At 54.2% G+C, this 16,073-nt stretch overlaps 7 protein-coding genes across 7 annotated transcripts; 4 read left to right on the top strand and 3 right to left on the bottom strand.

The window, feature by feature from the left end:
- Positions 1–63: 63 nt before the first annotated feature.
- BO94DRAFT_538707 (uncharacterized protein) lies at positions 64–2,949 on the bottom strand. Its single transcript, XM_025612544.1, has 6 exons — positions 2,903–2,949; positions 2,759–2,824; positions 2,621–2,683; positions 1,967–2,559; positions 393–1,916; positions 64–320 (listed from the first exon to the last, which is right to left on the bottom strand). Exons 2-6 carry the CDS (start codon positions 2,775–2,777, stop codon positions 228–230), a joined length of 2,292 nt encoding a protein of 763 aa, XP_025463738.1. The 5' UTR covers positions 2,778–2,824; positions 2,903–2,949; the 3' UTR covers positions 64–227.
- A 2,202-nt stretch (positions 2,950–5,151) lies between these two features.
- Positions 5,152–6,865, top strand: BO94DRAFT_474523 (glucose-6-phosphate isomerase; the record flags this gene model as incomplete). Its single annotated transcript, XM_025608517.1, has 2 exons — positions 5,152–5,651; positions 5,704–6,865. The coding sequence occupies 2 exons, from the start codon at positions 5,152–5,154 to the stop codon at positions 6,863–6,865; spliced, it is 1,662 nt and encodes a 553-aa protein (XP_025463737.1).
- A 305-nt stretch (positions 6,866–7,170) lies between these two features.
- On the top strand, positions 7,171–8,126 carry BO94DRAFT_578092 (uncharacterized protein; the record flags this gene model as incomplete). The annotated part of the gene is made up of 3 exons (XM_025615202.1): positions 7,171–7,413; positions 7,492–7,507; positions 7,568–8,126. Coding segments are annotated over exons 1-3 (732 nt in total), but the record flags the coding sequence as incomplete, so codon positions are not given.
- A 483-nt stretch (positions 8,127–8,609) lies between these two features.
- Positions 8,610–9,535, bottom strand: BO94DRAFT_538705 (mitochondrial 37S ribosomal protein bS21m). The gene has a single exon (XM_025612543.1). The coding sequence runs from the start codon at positions 9,433–9,435 to the stop codon at positions 8,779–8,781; it is 657 nt and encodes a 218-aa protein (XP_025463735.1). The 5' UTR covers positions 9,436–9,535; the 3' UTR covers positions 8,610–8,778.
- Positions 9,536–9,660: 125 nt separating this feature from the next.
- On the top strand, positions 9,661–10,518 carry BO94DRAFT_500013 (phosphatase YCH1). The gene is made up of 2 exons (XM_025609403.1): positions 9,661–9,903; positions 9,970–10,518. Exons 1-2 carry the CDS (start codon positions 9,789–9,791, stop codon positions 10,278–10,280), a joined length of 426 nt encoding a protein of 141 aa, XP_025463734.1. The 5' UTR covers positions 9,661–9,788; the 3' UTR covers positions 10,281–10,518.
- BO94DRAFT_524417 (DUF185-domain-containing protein) lies at positions 10,471–13,881 on the bottom strand. Its single transcript, XM_025610264.1, has 8 exons — positions 13,722–13,881; positions 13,521–13,657; positions 13,058–13,450; positions 12,626–13,019; positions 12,030–12,166; positions 11,710–11,979; positions 11,460–11,661; positions 10,471–11,409 (listed from the first exon to the last, which is right to left on the bottom strand). The coding sequence occupies exons 1-8, from the start codon at positions 13,768–13,770 to the stop codon at positions 10,511–10,513; spliced, it is 2,481 nt and encodes an 826-aa protein (XP_025463733.1). The 5' UTR covers positions 13,771–13,881; the 3' UTR covers positions 10,471–10,510.
- Positions 13,882–14,802: 921 nt separating this feature from the next.
- Positions 14,803–16,071, top strand: BO94DRAFT_538701 (uncharacterized protein; the record flags this gene model as incomplete). The annotated part of the gene is made up of 2 exons (XM_025612542.1): positions 14,803–15,904; positions 16,002–16,071. Exons 1-2 carry the CDS (start codon positions 15,074–15,076, stop codon positions 16,068–16,070), a joined length of 900 nt encoding a protein of 299 aa, XP_025463732.1. The 5' UTR covers positions 14,803–15,073.
- Positions 16,072–16,073: the final 2 nt, after the last annotated feature.

Raw genomic sequence — 16,073 nt, 5'->3', positions numbered from 1 at the left:
ATGGGCTAGGCTCGAGATTACGCTACATTGGATGGGAGGTCCGTAGGTAGAAGAACTGGCCAGTCACAAGAATGCAGTTTGCCCCTAGGAGCGGATATCAAATTCAGTCACTATTGCTTGCATGGGCAGACAGTCTCCAGAAATATGGGCTCGGAGACAGTGTCCGCATTTCCTTCGAAATGGGGGATTTCCTCGTACGTCGAACCTTGATAGCACGTATGCACCATTTACCCCGACAGACCTCTCTTCTCGCTCTCCGAGAAGAAAATGATCATCCGCCACAGCTTGCGGACCAGCACCTCGGCCTCTTCGTCGAGTGCCTGTAAATCAGAGTTAGCATCAGGTCCAGATGTGTAGGGAATAACAAACAAAATGGGACAGGCTTAGCTTACCTCCTCTAGCTGTTCCACAAGCTCCTGGGGGTGGCCATGCTTGCGAACATGCTCTTCTACCACATCCACCAGCATCTGCTCCTGAACACCCAAATACTCCACGATCTTCTTCTCCACAAACGGCTTGAGCTGGTCGGTAACCACGGTTTCGTCCACAAACTCCCATTTGACTTTCCAGCCCCAGAGTCCATCCTTGTCGGTAGGGATTTCGGCAGCCAACTGTCGGGCAGCTTGCGCCCGCTCCTCGTCGGAGAGACCCGCAGCTTCGGCGGCGCTGTCGAACTTTATCGGGATAAGAGGCCGTCTGGCCGTGGCTTGAGGCTCTTCTTCGTCCTCCAGCAACCCTTCCACCTCGGCAACAGTCCGACGGGTCGTGGCAGCTTGGGCCTTTTGCGCGGCAGCTCCAAGAGAGAGCTTGAAACGCTGTGGCTCTCTGGGGGCCTGGTTCCGGGTCTCCAATTCCTCTGCCTGTCGTGCAAGGAAATCGTCTGCCATACCACGAGCCTGTTCCCGTTGCTGGACAGACCGGGCCCGTTCGCGCTCTTCCGCCGCACGATCCGCCTCATCCATGCTGATTTCGCGGGCTCGGTAGGCTGCGCGACTACGTAGCCATGCACCGCGATCAGCATAGTAGTCGTCCACCTTGCGGTTGGCCTCATTGTCATCGTTCCACTCTCCGTACCGTTTATCCATTTCATCACGTACTTCCTGAACCTTGTCGTCCTCTTCCTTATCCCTCTTCTTCTCGCGCTCCAGAGCGGCAGTTCGGCTTCGTTCGCGGTTCAACCAGCGTCGTTCTTGATCGAGGAATTGCTTTTCCAGCTCCGCCTCCTTTTTCTCCTGACGCCGACGCTCCAGCTCCTCATCGCTAGCATCCGACTCTTCTTCCTCGCGGTCTATGTAGGCAATAGTGGCACCATTGATAGAGCCTCCGTTGACGAAAGATACGCCCTTTTGGTAGTCTTTGGGAACTTGCACGCCAAAACCCTTGGGGCCAGACGGCGCGGTAGACATGCTACGGTCCCGAGGGCCGAGAGGAACTCCATTGGCGCCAGCAGCAGGTCCGCTAGGGGCGGAAAGAGGAGGAGATGCCAGTCGGTTGATACGTGAACCTGCATTGCGTGCTCTCTCCATCGATTCAATTTCTTCCTCTCTCTTGAGACGTTCGATGTCGCGGCGGTTGCTGCGTTCACGGAAAGCGGCGATCTCTTTCGCGACTGTTTCTCTCATTTCAGGAGGGATATCGGAAAGTTCATCTTCAACGGTGATGGGAATGGTCACGACCTCAGCTCCTGTACCATCGTTATGGCCTTCCGTACCCTTCATTGCGGTATCCCCTTCGCGGTCAATCGCTGAGACATCTTCTTTTTGAGTGGGAGATGTTGGATGACATAAGTCCGCCAGGACAGTAGCAAGGGTACTGCGTGCAGCATCTAACCGTGACTGGCGCTCAGCAGGGTCTTGGTCACCTCTGCTGGCTTCGTATTGCTCTAGGTAGTTCAACGAGCTGTCGTCTACCACAACCTGTGCCTTCCGTTAGCGTTGTCATCTCGCATTGCCAGGCCTCGACGTACCAGTAGAGTGCTCTTCTCCACCTCACGCTCTTCCTTTTCATCACCCTCTGACGGCGTCTGTCTCTTCACAGGCACTTGCACGTCCTTTAGCACTTCAACAGCAGTACCTAGACTTTCGGGGTCCTCGTACTCTGCAAAACCGAATTTGCACGGCTTATCGTCTGCATCCGTAGCGCGGATCCAACGCCTAAGATTGCCTGCCGAACGCAGGATTCTTTCCACGCCCTCATCGCCACCAACGCCCTCCGTGATTCCACCAACGAAAAGGGTTCGCACAATTTCCTCTCGCGTAGGAGGCTGCAGCTGCATCATCGCATCTCGCACGTTTTGACGTTGGGACTCGAGACTTGTGGAACCCAGACCTGTCCGCCTCCCCGAAGCCTCGCTACGCTCCTTGTTGGTGTCCGGAGTAGCAGATTTCGACGGTCCCGAGGTGCCGAGTCGAATAACGGGGGCGGAGAAGTTGATGTTGGGCATGTTCGGAGGGGGTTGGAAGTTGGGGGGAAAAGCAGGTCGACCAGTCTGTTGGGCGTTCGCCGGTTGCATCCCCGGGGGCGGGGTGGTTCCAGGCGCTACCATACCGGGGGGAGGGGCTATGAAGTCAGTATAGTATTCTTGAGATGGCAGGAGCATTTGGAGAGATGGTGGACTCACCCATGCCTGGAGGCGCTCCGGGATACGCTCCGTACTCTGGGGGCCTGCCATAGAGGCCAGGGGCTACAGATGTCAGTACACGTTTCTCGAGCTTGAATAGTCGCACACAGATGCTAATAAATGGAGTAAAAGACATACGCTGGTAGGGATTGTACATTGCGACGGAATCGTAGTTGCTGTTCAAGTTGTCAAGGTTCCAAGGAGCTAGAATTTTTCGAGTGTCGGATTAGTGAGGAACTAAAAGCCGAATAAAGAAGTAGTCAGAAAACAATAGAGACGTACCCTATTTAAAGAAGGAATTCTCGAACAATCACTAAGGTAGTGACATTTGGGCAGGTGAAGAAGATCGCGAGCTGCGGCGGAATTGCTGCTCGAGAAGAACTATGTGGCCCGTGCATGCCTTCTTGGCAATCTTCCGCTCAGGCTGGAATTGGTCAACTGGTACGGAGTCGGTGTCTCCCATCCTTTGTTCTACGGCCAACATTCATCCTCCTGGGCAGTCCATCACATGAATAGTATGCTCTAAGTCCCGTTCATGATACTGTGATCTGACTACATAGAACTTCATTGAGCATCCGGCTTCCATCTACCTTGAGGAATCCAGACGACTAGACCCCATCACCATGCCGAGGTCTCGCTTGTTGGGACGGCGTAGTGATCATGATCTGCATGATAGTATAGGCTCAGCAGTAGCATAGAGTTCCTGTTGGTCATGGATCTCATACTTGGGGAGCAGCTTTGTAGCACCTACAAGTGTCTAGGGAAGGTAGAAAAGGAGGATGATTGCCCAGGGAGAGTGGCGTACCTTACAGTGCCGGCCTACCAACACCCTCTAGTCCCAAAGGCGAGATTGTCGTATCCTTTGCAGAGATTCCCTCCGTACTAACCGAGTACTTAGGCAGCTAATCAGTGTCGGAAAATGGCCGATTGCAAGGAGCTAGAAGAGTGACCGAAATTGCCTGGTTGCCAATTTACTCGGCTTGGATGCACAGAGATCTTTAAGTTGCAAGCCAACTTCTCTATGTTTTGCCCTTGGCCAACAGAACTAAGAGTCCCTGGCAGGTACTATATCCACTAGTGCTATTTATAGACAATCTATATTTTATTGTTTCAAGGTGTTTCTACATCAACTTGTGGACAATGATTGCTATTAATCAATAGAGGCAGTCAATGGCCCAAGATATGCATAGCCTCACCTTTAGCAATCACTAGCGGCTTCCAAGACACTACAGGAGTTGTGGGTAGAGAGGAGACTTTGTCAATAGAGATGCCGACGACCTGGATGCTGCCAGAAGGCCCGCCATCGTACGATGTTGTGCGAAGCCCTTTTGCTTTTGACACCTGATCAATTCGTTGCCGCGAATAATAGATAGGTGTACATCTTTGAAGCCTATACGGCATCGAACGCCTCTACTGCTTGTGGAAAGCCCTACAATATTCCTGGAGTTGTTCTACCATACTCCTAAGCGGTCATCATGCTGGAGGATCCATACTAGCAGCCTCCCCAATATCAGGGTCCATTGTGCCAATGTGTTCCTCAAACCCGAACTGACTACTTGCCATTGCGTTACCCCTTTCATTAGCCGATTCGGCCAATTCAAAACCCCGCTGGTCGTTGAATTGCCATTGAGTGATTAGTTCTTTTGCAAAGCCAATTGCTGGTAGAGGATAGCTAGAATGTTCCCCAAAATTGCTGATAGATGTTAATACCTAGATCTAGGAGTAGGGCTTATACTTTGAGAGAGGAAATATAAACGGACAAGTAGATGACGGAAGATTTGGAACGATCTCGACCGAAACACTCGAGCATTCGATAGAAGATCTGGAAGGAAAGGCGTGGGGGTGAAAATCACCGGCGGCCTTTTTCCGAGGAACTGTCAGGAACATTCCTCCTCCTTACCTACGGAGTACATTGGGCCCATGGCCAAGGTCAAGGCCCAGATAACGGCTTGAATCCGACCGATTGCCCGGTGTGACGATGACGATCGGTCAATGGGTTCTTCTGGCCTTCCTGTCCAGGGCTCATACCGGAGCCCGTCTGTAGCAGTCTAGAATAAAGTGATGACAAACACGATGAATGAAACACAGCTTTAGCCAAACGGTGTTCAGCTGACCGGCAGAGGTTTTTGGGCTGGACAAATCAACGGGGCACACCGGGAGAATCTGCGTCACGCAGGTGGTTCTGGGATTTCCTGGTCTGAGAGGGTAGCCCCACGGCAGCCCCTCTCCTACGGACCCCAACACGCCGGTTGACGACATACCTGTCCGCCCGCCCTCCCAGCTCTCCCACCTTTGCTCCGCGCCTCCCGCTCTCTCTCTCTCTCTCATTCCCTCCGATTTCATCCATCCTTCACTCCCTCAGTAGTGCTTTGGCTTCGTTTCTCCCTTCATTCACGTTTTACATAAAAGGTAAGCATCCCCCTCCCCCTCCCCCCCCAAAACTTTGCTCGGCTTCCCCCCTCAATCCCTCACCAGCTCTGCCCCGCGCTAACGCTTCCCGTCTCCGGTCAGAGCTCTATAGCACATACACCATGCCCAGTTTCTCGCAGGCCACCGAACTCTCCGCCTGGAAGGAGCTCCAGGAGCACCACAACTCCGTGGGACGTAACATTGTCCTGAAGGAGTGCTTCCAGAAGGACCCCCAGCGCTTCGAGAAGTTCAGCCGCACCTTCAACAATACTGTTGATAACACCGAGATCCTCTTTGATTTCTCCAAGAACTTCCTCACCGAAGAGACCTTGGCTCTCCTGGTCAAGTTGGCCAAGGAAGCTAACGTTGAGGAGCTCCGTGATGCTATGTTCAAGGGTGAGAACATCAACTTCACTGAGGACCGTGCTGTCTACCACGCTGCCCTGCGCAATGTCTCCAATGAGCCCATGCAGGTCAACGGCAAGAGTGTCGTTGAGGATGTCAACGCCGTCCTCGAGCACATGAAGGAGTTCACTGAGCAGGTGCGCAGTGGTGAGTGGAAGGGTTACACAGGCAAGAAGATCGACACCGTCATCAACATCGGTATCGGTGGTTCCGACCTGTAAGTCTGCCCGATAGTACCAAGAAGATGCTTGTACTAACATCTTGACCAGGGGTCCCGTCATGGTTACTGAGGCCCTGAAGGCCTACGGCTCTCCCGACATGACTCTACACTTCGTCTCTAACATTGACGGCACCCACATTGCTGAGGCCCTCAAGAACTCCAACCCCGAGACCACGCTCTTCTTGATCGCCTCCAAGACCTTCACCACTGCGGAGACCACCACCAACGCCAACACTGCTAAGAAGTGGTTCCTGGAGACTGCCAAGGAGGAGGCCCACGTTGCCAAGCACTTCGTCGCTCTGTCCACCAACGAGGAGGAGGTCACCAAGTTCGGTATCGACAAGAACAACATGTTCGGTTTCGAGTCGTGGGTGGGTGGTCGCTACTCCGTCTGGAGTGCCATCGGTCTGTCCGTTGCTCTTTACATCGGCTACGAGAACTTCCACCAGTTCTTGGCCGGTGCTCACGCCATGGACAAGCACTTCCGCGAGACTCCTCTGGAGCAGAACATCCCCGCTCTTGGCGGTCTGCTGAGCGTGTGGTACAGTGATTTCTTTGGTGCCCAGACCCACCTGGTTGCGCCCTTCGACCAGTACCTGCACCGTTTCCCTGCTTACCTCCAGCAGCTCTCCATGGAGAGCAACGGCAAGGCCATCACCCGTACCGGCGAGTATGTCAAGTACACCACCGGCCCCATTCTGTTCGGCGAGCCCGCCACCAATGCTCAGCACAGCTTCTTCCAGCTGCTGCACCAGGGTACCAAGCTTATCCCCTCGGACTTTATCATGGCTGCTGAGTCGCACAACCCCGTTGAGGGCGGCAAGCACCAGCGCATGTTGGCTTCCAACTTCCTGGCCCAGTCGGAGGCTCTGATGGTTGGCAAGACCCCTGAGCAGGTCAAGGCTGAGGGTGCTCCGGACAACCTGGTGTCTCACAAGACTTTCCTTGGTAACCGCCCTACCACTTCCATTCTGGCCCAGAAGATCACCCCCTCGACCCTGGGAGCTCTGATCACCTACTACGAGCATCTCACCTTCACCGAGGGTGCCATCTGGAACATCAACTCCTTCGACCAGTGGGGTGTGGAGCTGGGCAAGGTTCTTGCCAAGAAGATCCAGAAGGAGCTGGAGACGGCGGATGCTGGAGCGGACCACGATGCGTCAACCAGCGGTCTGCTGCTTGCATTCAAGAAGAAGGCCAACTTGGCTTAGGCGATTTCTGGATGTTTAAGTTGAATACTGAAAAATGCGTGTATATCTTGATGAGCCACGAGAATCATCTTAATAATTAGCAATGAAATACCATCTCGGAGATTAACGAACGAACTCCAGTAACCATTAATGATTGTCATTGTTTACCCGACGTAGCATTCCGTGGAACGGCGTATCTCATAATCAAATCCTCAGTAAAGCTGCGGTCCAGATAGACTCCTGCACCCATTTGGTCATAGCAGCGGGAAGGGTCTCCTTACCGCGGCTCCTCCGACCACGCTGTCTCTCTCTCTCCCCATCAAAATCCCGCCCCCTACGCGGCATCCATTCATTCCATTCGCCCGGCGGCGGCGTGCAAACAATCATTGACCCTATCCTACCTATCCAATAATGTCCGCTCTCCAGGGGCCCCCCCTCAATCGGATCTATCACTATGGACTATTGACCCTTTCCTTGATACGGCTCTCCTCCGCCGCGGGGACCAGCGAGCCCGCCACCGGCTACACATATGGCCAATCGATACCAGTGACATGTCTAAATCGAACGATGTGAGATCCTACCCACCTGCCCACCTACCTACACTCCCAATTGAATCCCCAAACTAACTACTCTACCCCCTTAACCAGTGACTCCGGCGAACATGTACTCCCCCCAAACCCACCACCCCCATCATCCACCCCCATACACACTAACCCTATCCAGATAACAGACAACCTAGGAAAACTCCAATACATCCCATTCCCAACATGCAACGAAACCTCCCTCCCACTAACCCTCCACTACGGCGTCCCCGAAACCCTAAACTGCACTATCGCCTCCCTCCCCGATGACCTCTACCACCTCCTGGAATATTATGTTCATTCGGACGTCCCCATGACGTGTCGTGTACCTTCTGCCCCGCTGGCGAATCAACAGATTGGTGATGATGGGCCGGCGTACACCCCTATTACATTTGCGGTCCAGGGGACCTTGCAGTTGAGTCATTTGCATTTGTGGACGGATTTGAATGTTTTGGTGCATAGTATTGGGGATGTTTTACAAGGCGGGAGGAAGAAGGAGGGTGAAAGGGGGTATGTGGTTGCGGGGACGGCGTATTCGGTGCCGGAGTTTGATGGGGTTCGGAGTGGGATTGGGAAGGGAGGTGAGGCAGGGGAGGGCGTTGTGCAGGCGGCGAGGGAGCCTTGGACTGCTGGACATGGGACTAAGGTGGTGAGGGGGGAGCCGTTGACGTTTTCGTTGAGTGTGAGGTGGGTTGATGGGGGGAGGGGCATTGGGTGGCCTGCTTTGAGGGGGGAGGTGGAAGAGGGGAAGGGAGGGGGAGGAGGAGGGTGGTTTTCGAGGATGGTGTTCTTTGGATTGGCTGCTAGTGTGGGTGCGTTGGGGGCGTTGTATTGGGAGAGGAGTGCGAGGGGACGTGGTGGGAGGGATGGGATTTTGGGCGTGCCGGTTAGGGGGAAGGGGGGTGTGGTTGGGTTTGGGAATGGAAGTGGAAATGGGGGGAAGATTAATGGATATGGAGGGTATTCGGGTGCTGCTGGGATGAGTGCAGGTGGTGGTGGTTCTACACCTGGGGCTGGGGGGTATGGGTATGGAGGATATATGAGTGGGAAGAGGGATTGATGTGGATATGGATGTGGATTGGATTGGATTGGATTAGTTATTGATGTATGAGTTACGAGTGATAGATGGAGGTACGAGTAAAGGAAAAACAGGCCGGACATATTGCAATTGGTGTAAATTCTAGTACTTGATGAACATTGGCAAACAGCAGACACGAACATAGATAAAACAGATAGTATACATACTACTAAAAGAAACCAACCATTTTATCCTCCCATCCCATCACATCACCACCCCCATCCCCACAACCAACCACCCCATATATACACCCCCAAATCCCCAAAGGCACAAACCTACCACCCCTGCGCCCTAATCTTCTGAATCCTCTTAACCGTCGCCCCAAACGAATACTTAAACAGGGTCCTCCACCGTCTACTCTTCTGAACCTTCCTCAACTGACCCTTGCGAACATGAAACCTCTGTGCCGTGAGCGTCGCCCGCACCCTATTCTGATTCAACACCGCCGACAACGTCCTCAACGCCGCTGGCAAATCGAACCCCTTCTCCGGCTCGACCGCCACCTGCCGACCCAACGTAGGACCCAGCTTCAAGTCCACCCGGCGCGACGCAGCCCGCAAGTTATCGGTTGCCGCGGAGTAGCCGACGCGGCGGGAGACGTCGAGATCATCTTTGTTGAAGGCGGGTTGGCTGGGGGCGCGTTCGTTGGCCGAGGCAGTGGCGGCGCCGCCGGTAGAGTCGAAGTTGAGTGTGTTGAGGATTTGGTCGAAGTCGGTGGTTGAGGAGGGTTGTTGGGGGTTGGTGGTGCGATTGAGGGCGGCGGTTTGGGTGGGGGTTAGAGTGGGACGAAAGGTGTTGTTGTTATTGCTGTTGTTGTTGTTGATATTGGAGGATGAGAATCGGAGGCCAATTCGTCCGGGGAGGAGTTGGGTCTTGTACAGGGTGGTGGTTGGCCTCGACCGAAGGCATTGGGTAAGGGCGCGTCTCTCCATGGTGGTTTATTTGACTGTGGGCGGTTTGGAGGATATGTTTGGTAGTGGGACGGCCGTGACCCTGGCTTGCAGTCGTCGCGGTGGATTGGCAGGGCGCGGGAGAACTGGTGGTGAGGTGAAATCTCGCCGTCCGTTGCGGATCGGAAATTGCGGGCACGTGACTAGTGCTACCGGAGTGTTCGTAGCTTGGGGACGGACTCCGCTTGATCTATCTACACGAGGAGAGTACTCCATACAGCATTAAGCCTGAACTTCCAGTGTGCTTGTCCTGCATAGCTGCAGAACGTATACCCAAAGCACTCATTATATCTCTCATCCCCACACCAATCATAATTCCAACCACAACACCCAAAATGTCCTCCATAACTATCGCAACCCTCCCCCGCATCAGCCGAGATGCCCTCTCAGCCCTCCTCCTCTCCACCTCCTCCCCCAGCAAACTCGCCGTCATCGATGTCCGTGACTCGGGTACGTACCCTCCCCTCCCATTTTTCCCCACCTCATTCTTCCCATATCTAATAAATCATAATATAGACCACATAGGCGGTCACATCCTCAGCTCGACCTGGGTCCCCAGCTCCTCTCTCGACTACCGTCTCCCCGAACTCATCCGCACCCTGCAAGACAAAGAAAAGGTTGTGTTCCACTGCGCGTTGAGCCAGCAGCGCGGTCCGTCCGCGGCTCTGCGGTATGCTCGTGAGCGCGAGCGTGTCCTCGGTCAGGAGGAGAGCAAGAAACAGGAGGTTTTTGTTCTAGAGGGTGGGTTCGTTCAGTGGCAGGAGAAGTATGGGAAGGATGTGAGGTTGACGGAGGCGTATGTGGAGGATATTTGGAGGGAGTATTAGGATAAGTTTATCTGGATTTGGTTGTTGGGATGGATGGTTGGTGCTGGTGATACCCCTTTTTGCTGTTTTGGTTTGGATAGGTTTGGTATAGATGGATGGATATGCTTGATGAATAAGGTAGAGATGGTTTATAGTAGAGGGGTTGGCGCAGGATTAGAAATGGGAATAGAGTATTATTTAGTTTTTTGTTACAAGGTCTATACTATACACTTCGCTAATCCAGGTATCAATCATATATCTGCCACAATCCCGCCTCCAAAGCCTATCGGGCGACGCTTCCCATCGTTCTCCGGCACAATCGCCATCACCTTATAAATCTTACCCATGCCGCCGCCGCCCTTCTCCACAAGTCTCTTCCACCCGGTCTCCAGCGTCTTCCGCTTCTCTTCATCCCCAACCCTCTTCAGTAGCTGCTGCATACGCTCCTCAATGCCCATGGCCTGCAGGAAATCACCCTGCTCGACCGGCCCGTGCACCTCCACGCCCTCACTAGCCTCAATCGCCGCCTCTGCCAGTCCCGTGAAATCCACATCCGCGCTGACATCCACCTGTCCCGGCGACGAAAGCGCCGGCACGTTCTTGTGTTCCCGGATCCCGCGCAGCGAGTTAATCGGGATAGTTGAGAGAGTACCATAGTCCATAATCAGAGCCGCACCGGAGGACACGCGCTTCGCGGGGGCCGGCGCGGCAGCTGCACCCTTCGTGACCGTCCGAGGAGGTTGCGATGCACCGCCGATACGGCGCGCAAAGTCGGACGCGTAGATGCGACTTTCCGGGCTGACTTCGATGGTGGAGCCAGGCTGGGATTTGAGGGCGCGGTAGCGCGGAGAGATCTCGGGAATGACCAAGGAGGAGGGAGTGGATGCCTTGGCGAGAGTGAGCTTGAACTCGGGCTCGCCTTCCTGGTTCTCTTCCACGGCCTTCGGGTTCAGTGTGACCATGAGTTCGCGCCATTGTGGCGTGTTGGCTGGTTTCAAGGGCTGGTGGAGTTTCGCTGGGCCGGTGGGGGTCATGATTTCCTTCTGTTCTGCGGGCTGGTTCTCTGGAGACGGGGGGATGGATTCGAAGGCGTGGATGGGGAGGGCGTCGAAGAATTCGTGAGCGAATATGAATGGTGTCTTGTCCTCCTCTGTAGAGCTATCAGCGAGGATTCACCGTAATGGAGGGGATTGTTCTCACCATGTGGTAACAACCTAATATCCTCGACCCAAATGACCGGAACGTCAAAGTACTTGCTCGTACTTCTGTGCCCAATGTCCGTCTCCTCCATGACCGCATCTCCACATAGTAGCTTTTTCTGAACCTCCCTCAGTGTAGCACTAGCTTCAACCAAGTATATCGCCTCGATACTCGACGTAAAGGTCTTGAAGTTCCGGAATGTCTACCCATTGTCAGCAACCCCTCATAACCAGGGTATAATCCAACTCACGCGCAACATATCATCCATCAAGGTTCCCTTTCCCGGTCCAACCTCCATCAGTTGCACTCCGCTGCGCTTCCGTCCCTGCGCCATCCATTCCGCAATCGTCCAGATGCCCACCAGTTCTCCGAAGACCTGGGAGATTTCGGGCGAGGTGACGAAGTCGCCCTTCTTGCCGAATACTTCGCCGTCGCCTTCGGGTCGCGTCGTGTAGTAGCCTCCTTCGGGGTTTGTGAGGACTTGGCGCATGAAGGCTGCGATGGGGATGGGGCCTGTTACCTTGAAAGTATCGGTTAGCTGGGATTTGATGGGTGGGTGGAGGACAGTACTTTGATCGCATTGGCGAGTGTCTGGGCTAGTGGTGTCGACCATTGTCTTGTTTCAAAGGTTGAGGCTGAAGGTGAAGGTGAAGGTGAAGTTGAAGACCATCGTTGCGATCTCAGTAAGAGTGTCTGGTTGGGGCGTGCTTTGAGGAGCTGCCTCACGGCGCGCCTCGTTCCGTGATTCATCCTGTGCGGACCGATTGAGCAGGGATGATCAGATAGTTAAATGCCTCTATACAAAGAAGGTAGGATAATTCAAGGAGGAACCTCTCCTGAAGGCTGAGGTCAATGAGCGCAGCATTCAGAATGATTCTCCAACTTCTCCGCAAAACTTCCGCACACGTGATTGCGTCCTTATCATATCGGCCCCGATTATCTACGCCCAAAGATATGTAACTAGGTCCAGATGTGCTGTATTTCTTCATATCGTACAGGTCTCTCTATTGAAAAATGTAAACCCAATCACCGATTTCCCAATTGACCTTGCAAGCCCGAAAAGATTGATCTCATCATTCGGCCTGAACTCAACAGACATGCATCTAAAGGGCCATTTCAGGCCGCGTAAAGCACCTTGACCGTAATCGACCATCAGTGCCGCCTACCCCGGTTCCTTTGGTTCGGTTGTGGTGCGTCGACCATCATCTCGTCGCTGTAAAGGCCCGTTTCCTGTGTATCCTGGACTACATTACCACCGCCTCTCGCGCCGCCACGGCCACCCCGGTTGTTCCGCCGGCGATAGTTTCCCCTGGACGGCCCTTGGTCGAAAGCCTGATTCTGATTGTTGAATCCCCATCGCCCATCTTGAACAGACGGGTCATTTGAGCGATGCAAGCGGCGATCGCGATCGGCTTGCTCCCGGAGATCACTGAAAGAAGACTGGGGGTTCTGGAAGGTGGGTTTGGTAGGACGCTCGAACAAATCTTGGTTGCCTTTGGGTGTAGTTTGCTTTAGACGCAATGATAAAACTCGGCCGTCGGCCTTGATATTCATTAGATTCTGACCATGGACAGGACAGGGTTGGAAGTCCAACTCACCCTCTGATTATGGAAGTTTGCAATGGCACTCTCGGCGGCTTGCTTCTCGGCAAATGTAATCTCTGCTTTAACAGAAGGGTGTTGCGAAGTGACCCAGCAGCGCAATATCTTGCCCGAGACGGGTTCAAGCGCCGACTGGATATCGGCAGCGGTGGTTCCAGGCGCGAAGTTACTCCCGATGACGACAAACGGCCCTGAACCGACCCCCTTGATAGTCAAACCAGCTCCATTCCGAACGTTAGCCTGTCCACTTTCGGGATTGAGGGCAGAGAGAAGGCGGCTTTCGTCAGGACGGCGTCGATTCGCGGGTCTTGCGCCCGGCCGGGGACCCTGTCGCGCGGGCGCTGGGTTCGGGATGTTTGCTTTCGAAGGGAGAGTAGCCGACACAGAGCGCTGAATTGCGAGGATAACATCAGTCATCCGTGCGACAACCAAACAATCCTCTTGAGGTTATTATTCTTACCTTGGCCACACCTATCCGGCTTGCGAGGCTTCCCGGCTTCACAGTCTGCGTCTTTCCTGCCGCCTTGGTGGCGGTGTTGGTCGTTCTATTTTTGCCGAGGAGCTGATTTGCGAGCTCCTCATTCCGTCTTTTGCGATCTAAACCAAGGCGTATTAGTTCCAGATGCTGGGCGTCCATCATCTCGGGATCTGGAGGCAATACCGGCTTGGATGATCGCATCAAACGAGACGGCTCCCTGACCAGCAGCCATCGCGATGGAGTTTGAGGTATCGAACTGGGGTGTAGACAAAAAGTGGAACTGGAGCTCTCAGTTCAATTGAGAGATCAAGACAGATGACGCGAGGCGCAGGATCCAGGACGAAGCTTGAACCGGAGGCGCGCAGGAGCTGACCGAGCGGAAGGAATTCAAGCTCCGCGGTTGGCTCCGCTCCCCGTCAGCCCGCCCCAGCTTCGAGTCGCTCATGGACTGCCCCCCATTCACGCCCGACTTGGGCCATGGTTGTATTAGTGTGTTTCCGTCGTCGTGGGCCTCAGACATGGGTCTGGACTTTAGCTAGTCCGTATCGAGATTCGTGTTAAAGCGGTCATGCCAGTGCGACGAGGATATATATGCCGCACCCTCAGACCTGCAGTATACAATGGTGGCCCGGAAGATTCATCATTAACCCAAACCAAATATATTGCCACTAACCGGGAAGGAATCAATAAAGCCCTATTCTTAGCTACTACTACTACCCATCCTCCAGCTGCAGCTGGACAACTCGGCTCCCATGTACCACCCAGATCAGCACCTCCCCGGGTCAACGAGGAGCCCGGAGGTGACAGCACCACGCTAACCCTCCAGTGTCTCTTTCTTACGGTTATTTTCTAGCTCTGTTCAGTAGTGCATGAGCAACCAAAAGATGGCGGAAGATGAAAACAACGTATTATGCAATCCTGGGATATGCATCCCCACTGGATTGTTTGGCTTCCAGACCTGGCCATTGAGTGTTAAGGTAGCTGCAATGCAGGTTATACAGGCAGGGAAAGAGCCACTTCAGCGTCGATGCTTGCCGTTGTCCAACATTGCAAATGCACCCGGCACGCTGCCCTCCTCCTCCTCCGGGGGTCGCCGGCGTAGGCTTCTTTACCAGCTGGGTCCTGCCGACTAGAACATTCATCCACAAAGTATCCTTCACCCACCATCTACACTGTGCGTTGGCTTCACAGAGTCAACACAAGCACTGAACAAGCCGAGCTGCCATGGACTCACAAGGTCAAGAGAGTGGTCCAACCCGACGCCGTTCGTCGTTGTCTTTCTCTCTGACCATCCGTCCATCCGTGAGCCGGAGGAACAGGTAGACGCACCCCTGGTATTTTCCGTTCACTGGCTAACACATCTACGGAGCGATAGGAGACTCTCTAATCCTCCACCAACCTGTGAAGAAAGCATCCATTATCCCGTCTTCAACCCGCGAAACCCACGACACAACCCTTCCGTTGCATCTTCGACATGGCACCAGGGTGACTACTATCTACCTGAACTGTCAAGCTCTTCCAGGTCCATCCGTTGGATGCAAAGCCTGCCAAAGAGATCGATTCGGAAAGTCCATTCAGGTCTTTTGTCCTTCAGGCCTGGGCTTCGCAGACGATCGATCCCCGCCCATCCAAGCCACAACGACGACATTCCCAGCCTTTGGTCGTCGACGGACTCGGCCAAGGACTCGTCGGACCATCAGGGCACGCTCTACTCGTCGACAGTGTCAGAAGCCAGCACGGAAGAAGACGTCGAATTCGGGACCGACCTCCAGCGCATCAGCTGCAACTATCCGCCTGAACCGGATGGTGACATGGACAGGTATCTACGGAGTTTGCCTGCCCCGTTCGCATGGGAAGATGGCACATTCTCCTCAGGATCGACCATTGGGCCTAGCCGCAGAACCGAGTGCCTTACCCCAACGGTCCCTGAGGCTCGCTCCACAAGGTCGCCTAGCACCAGGACTGCGGGGACAGGAAGCCATGGGACGGCACCCAGGGATGGTAACTCTGGTGTCGGAGCTGAGAAGGAGATGAGTCCGGCTAGTGAAACCCCCCAGCCTATGGCATCGACCTCATCTCCCCGCAGCATTAGCGAGTCGTACTTTTCGCAATCAACAAGTAGCGATGTGGAGGGTCTGTGCATCACCGCCGCAGTTCCTTCCATTGCTGGCGCCGCTAAGTCGCAGTTGCCCTCTGAGACAGTCGACACTGACAGGGGTTCCTCGTCCGGCTCTCGTGAACCCAAAATTCTCCCAGTGCCAATCATCGAGATAAGCAGCTGCAGGCCTGTCATGACGAGCGCGAGCAGGGATTCTTACGCGTCTGAAATCCCATTGATACTCGACGCTGAGTTGGCTATGGAGACTCTGGAGCTGTGTGAGCGGCTGAAGCTGGATGAGGAGCAAAGCGGAGATGATGGCGCGTCTCTTCCTGACAGTCTTGTGTATACGGAAACTCACTCACCAGAAGCCGTCGACTCGAGAAATATCCGGCTCAATGCAGGAACACCGTTGTCTGACACACTCGAATTGAACC

This window comes from Aspergillus sclerotioniger (genome assembly GCF_003184525.1).
Source record: "Aspergillus sclerotioniger CBS 115572 chromosome Unknown BO94scaffold_30, whole genome shotgun sequence".
Classification (NCBI taxonomy): Eukaryota; Fungi; Ascomycota; class Eurotiomycetes; order Eurotiales; family Aspergillaceae; genus Aspergillus; species Aspergillus sclerotioniger.
Note: the sequence above shows the minus strand (reverse complement) of the source record. Positions and strands in the feature narration are given on the sequence as shown.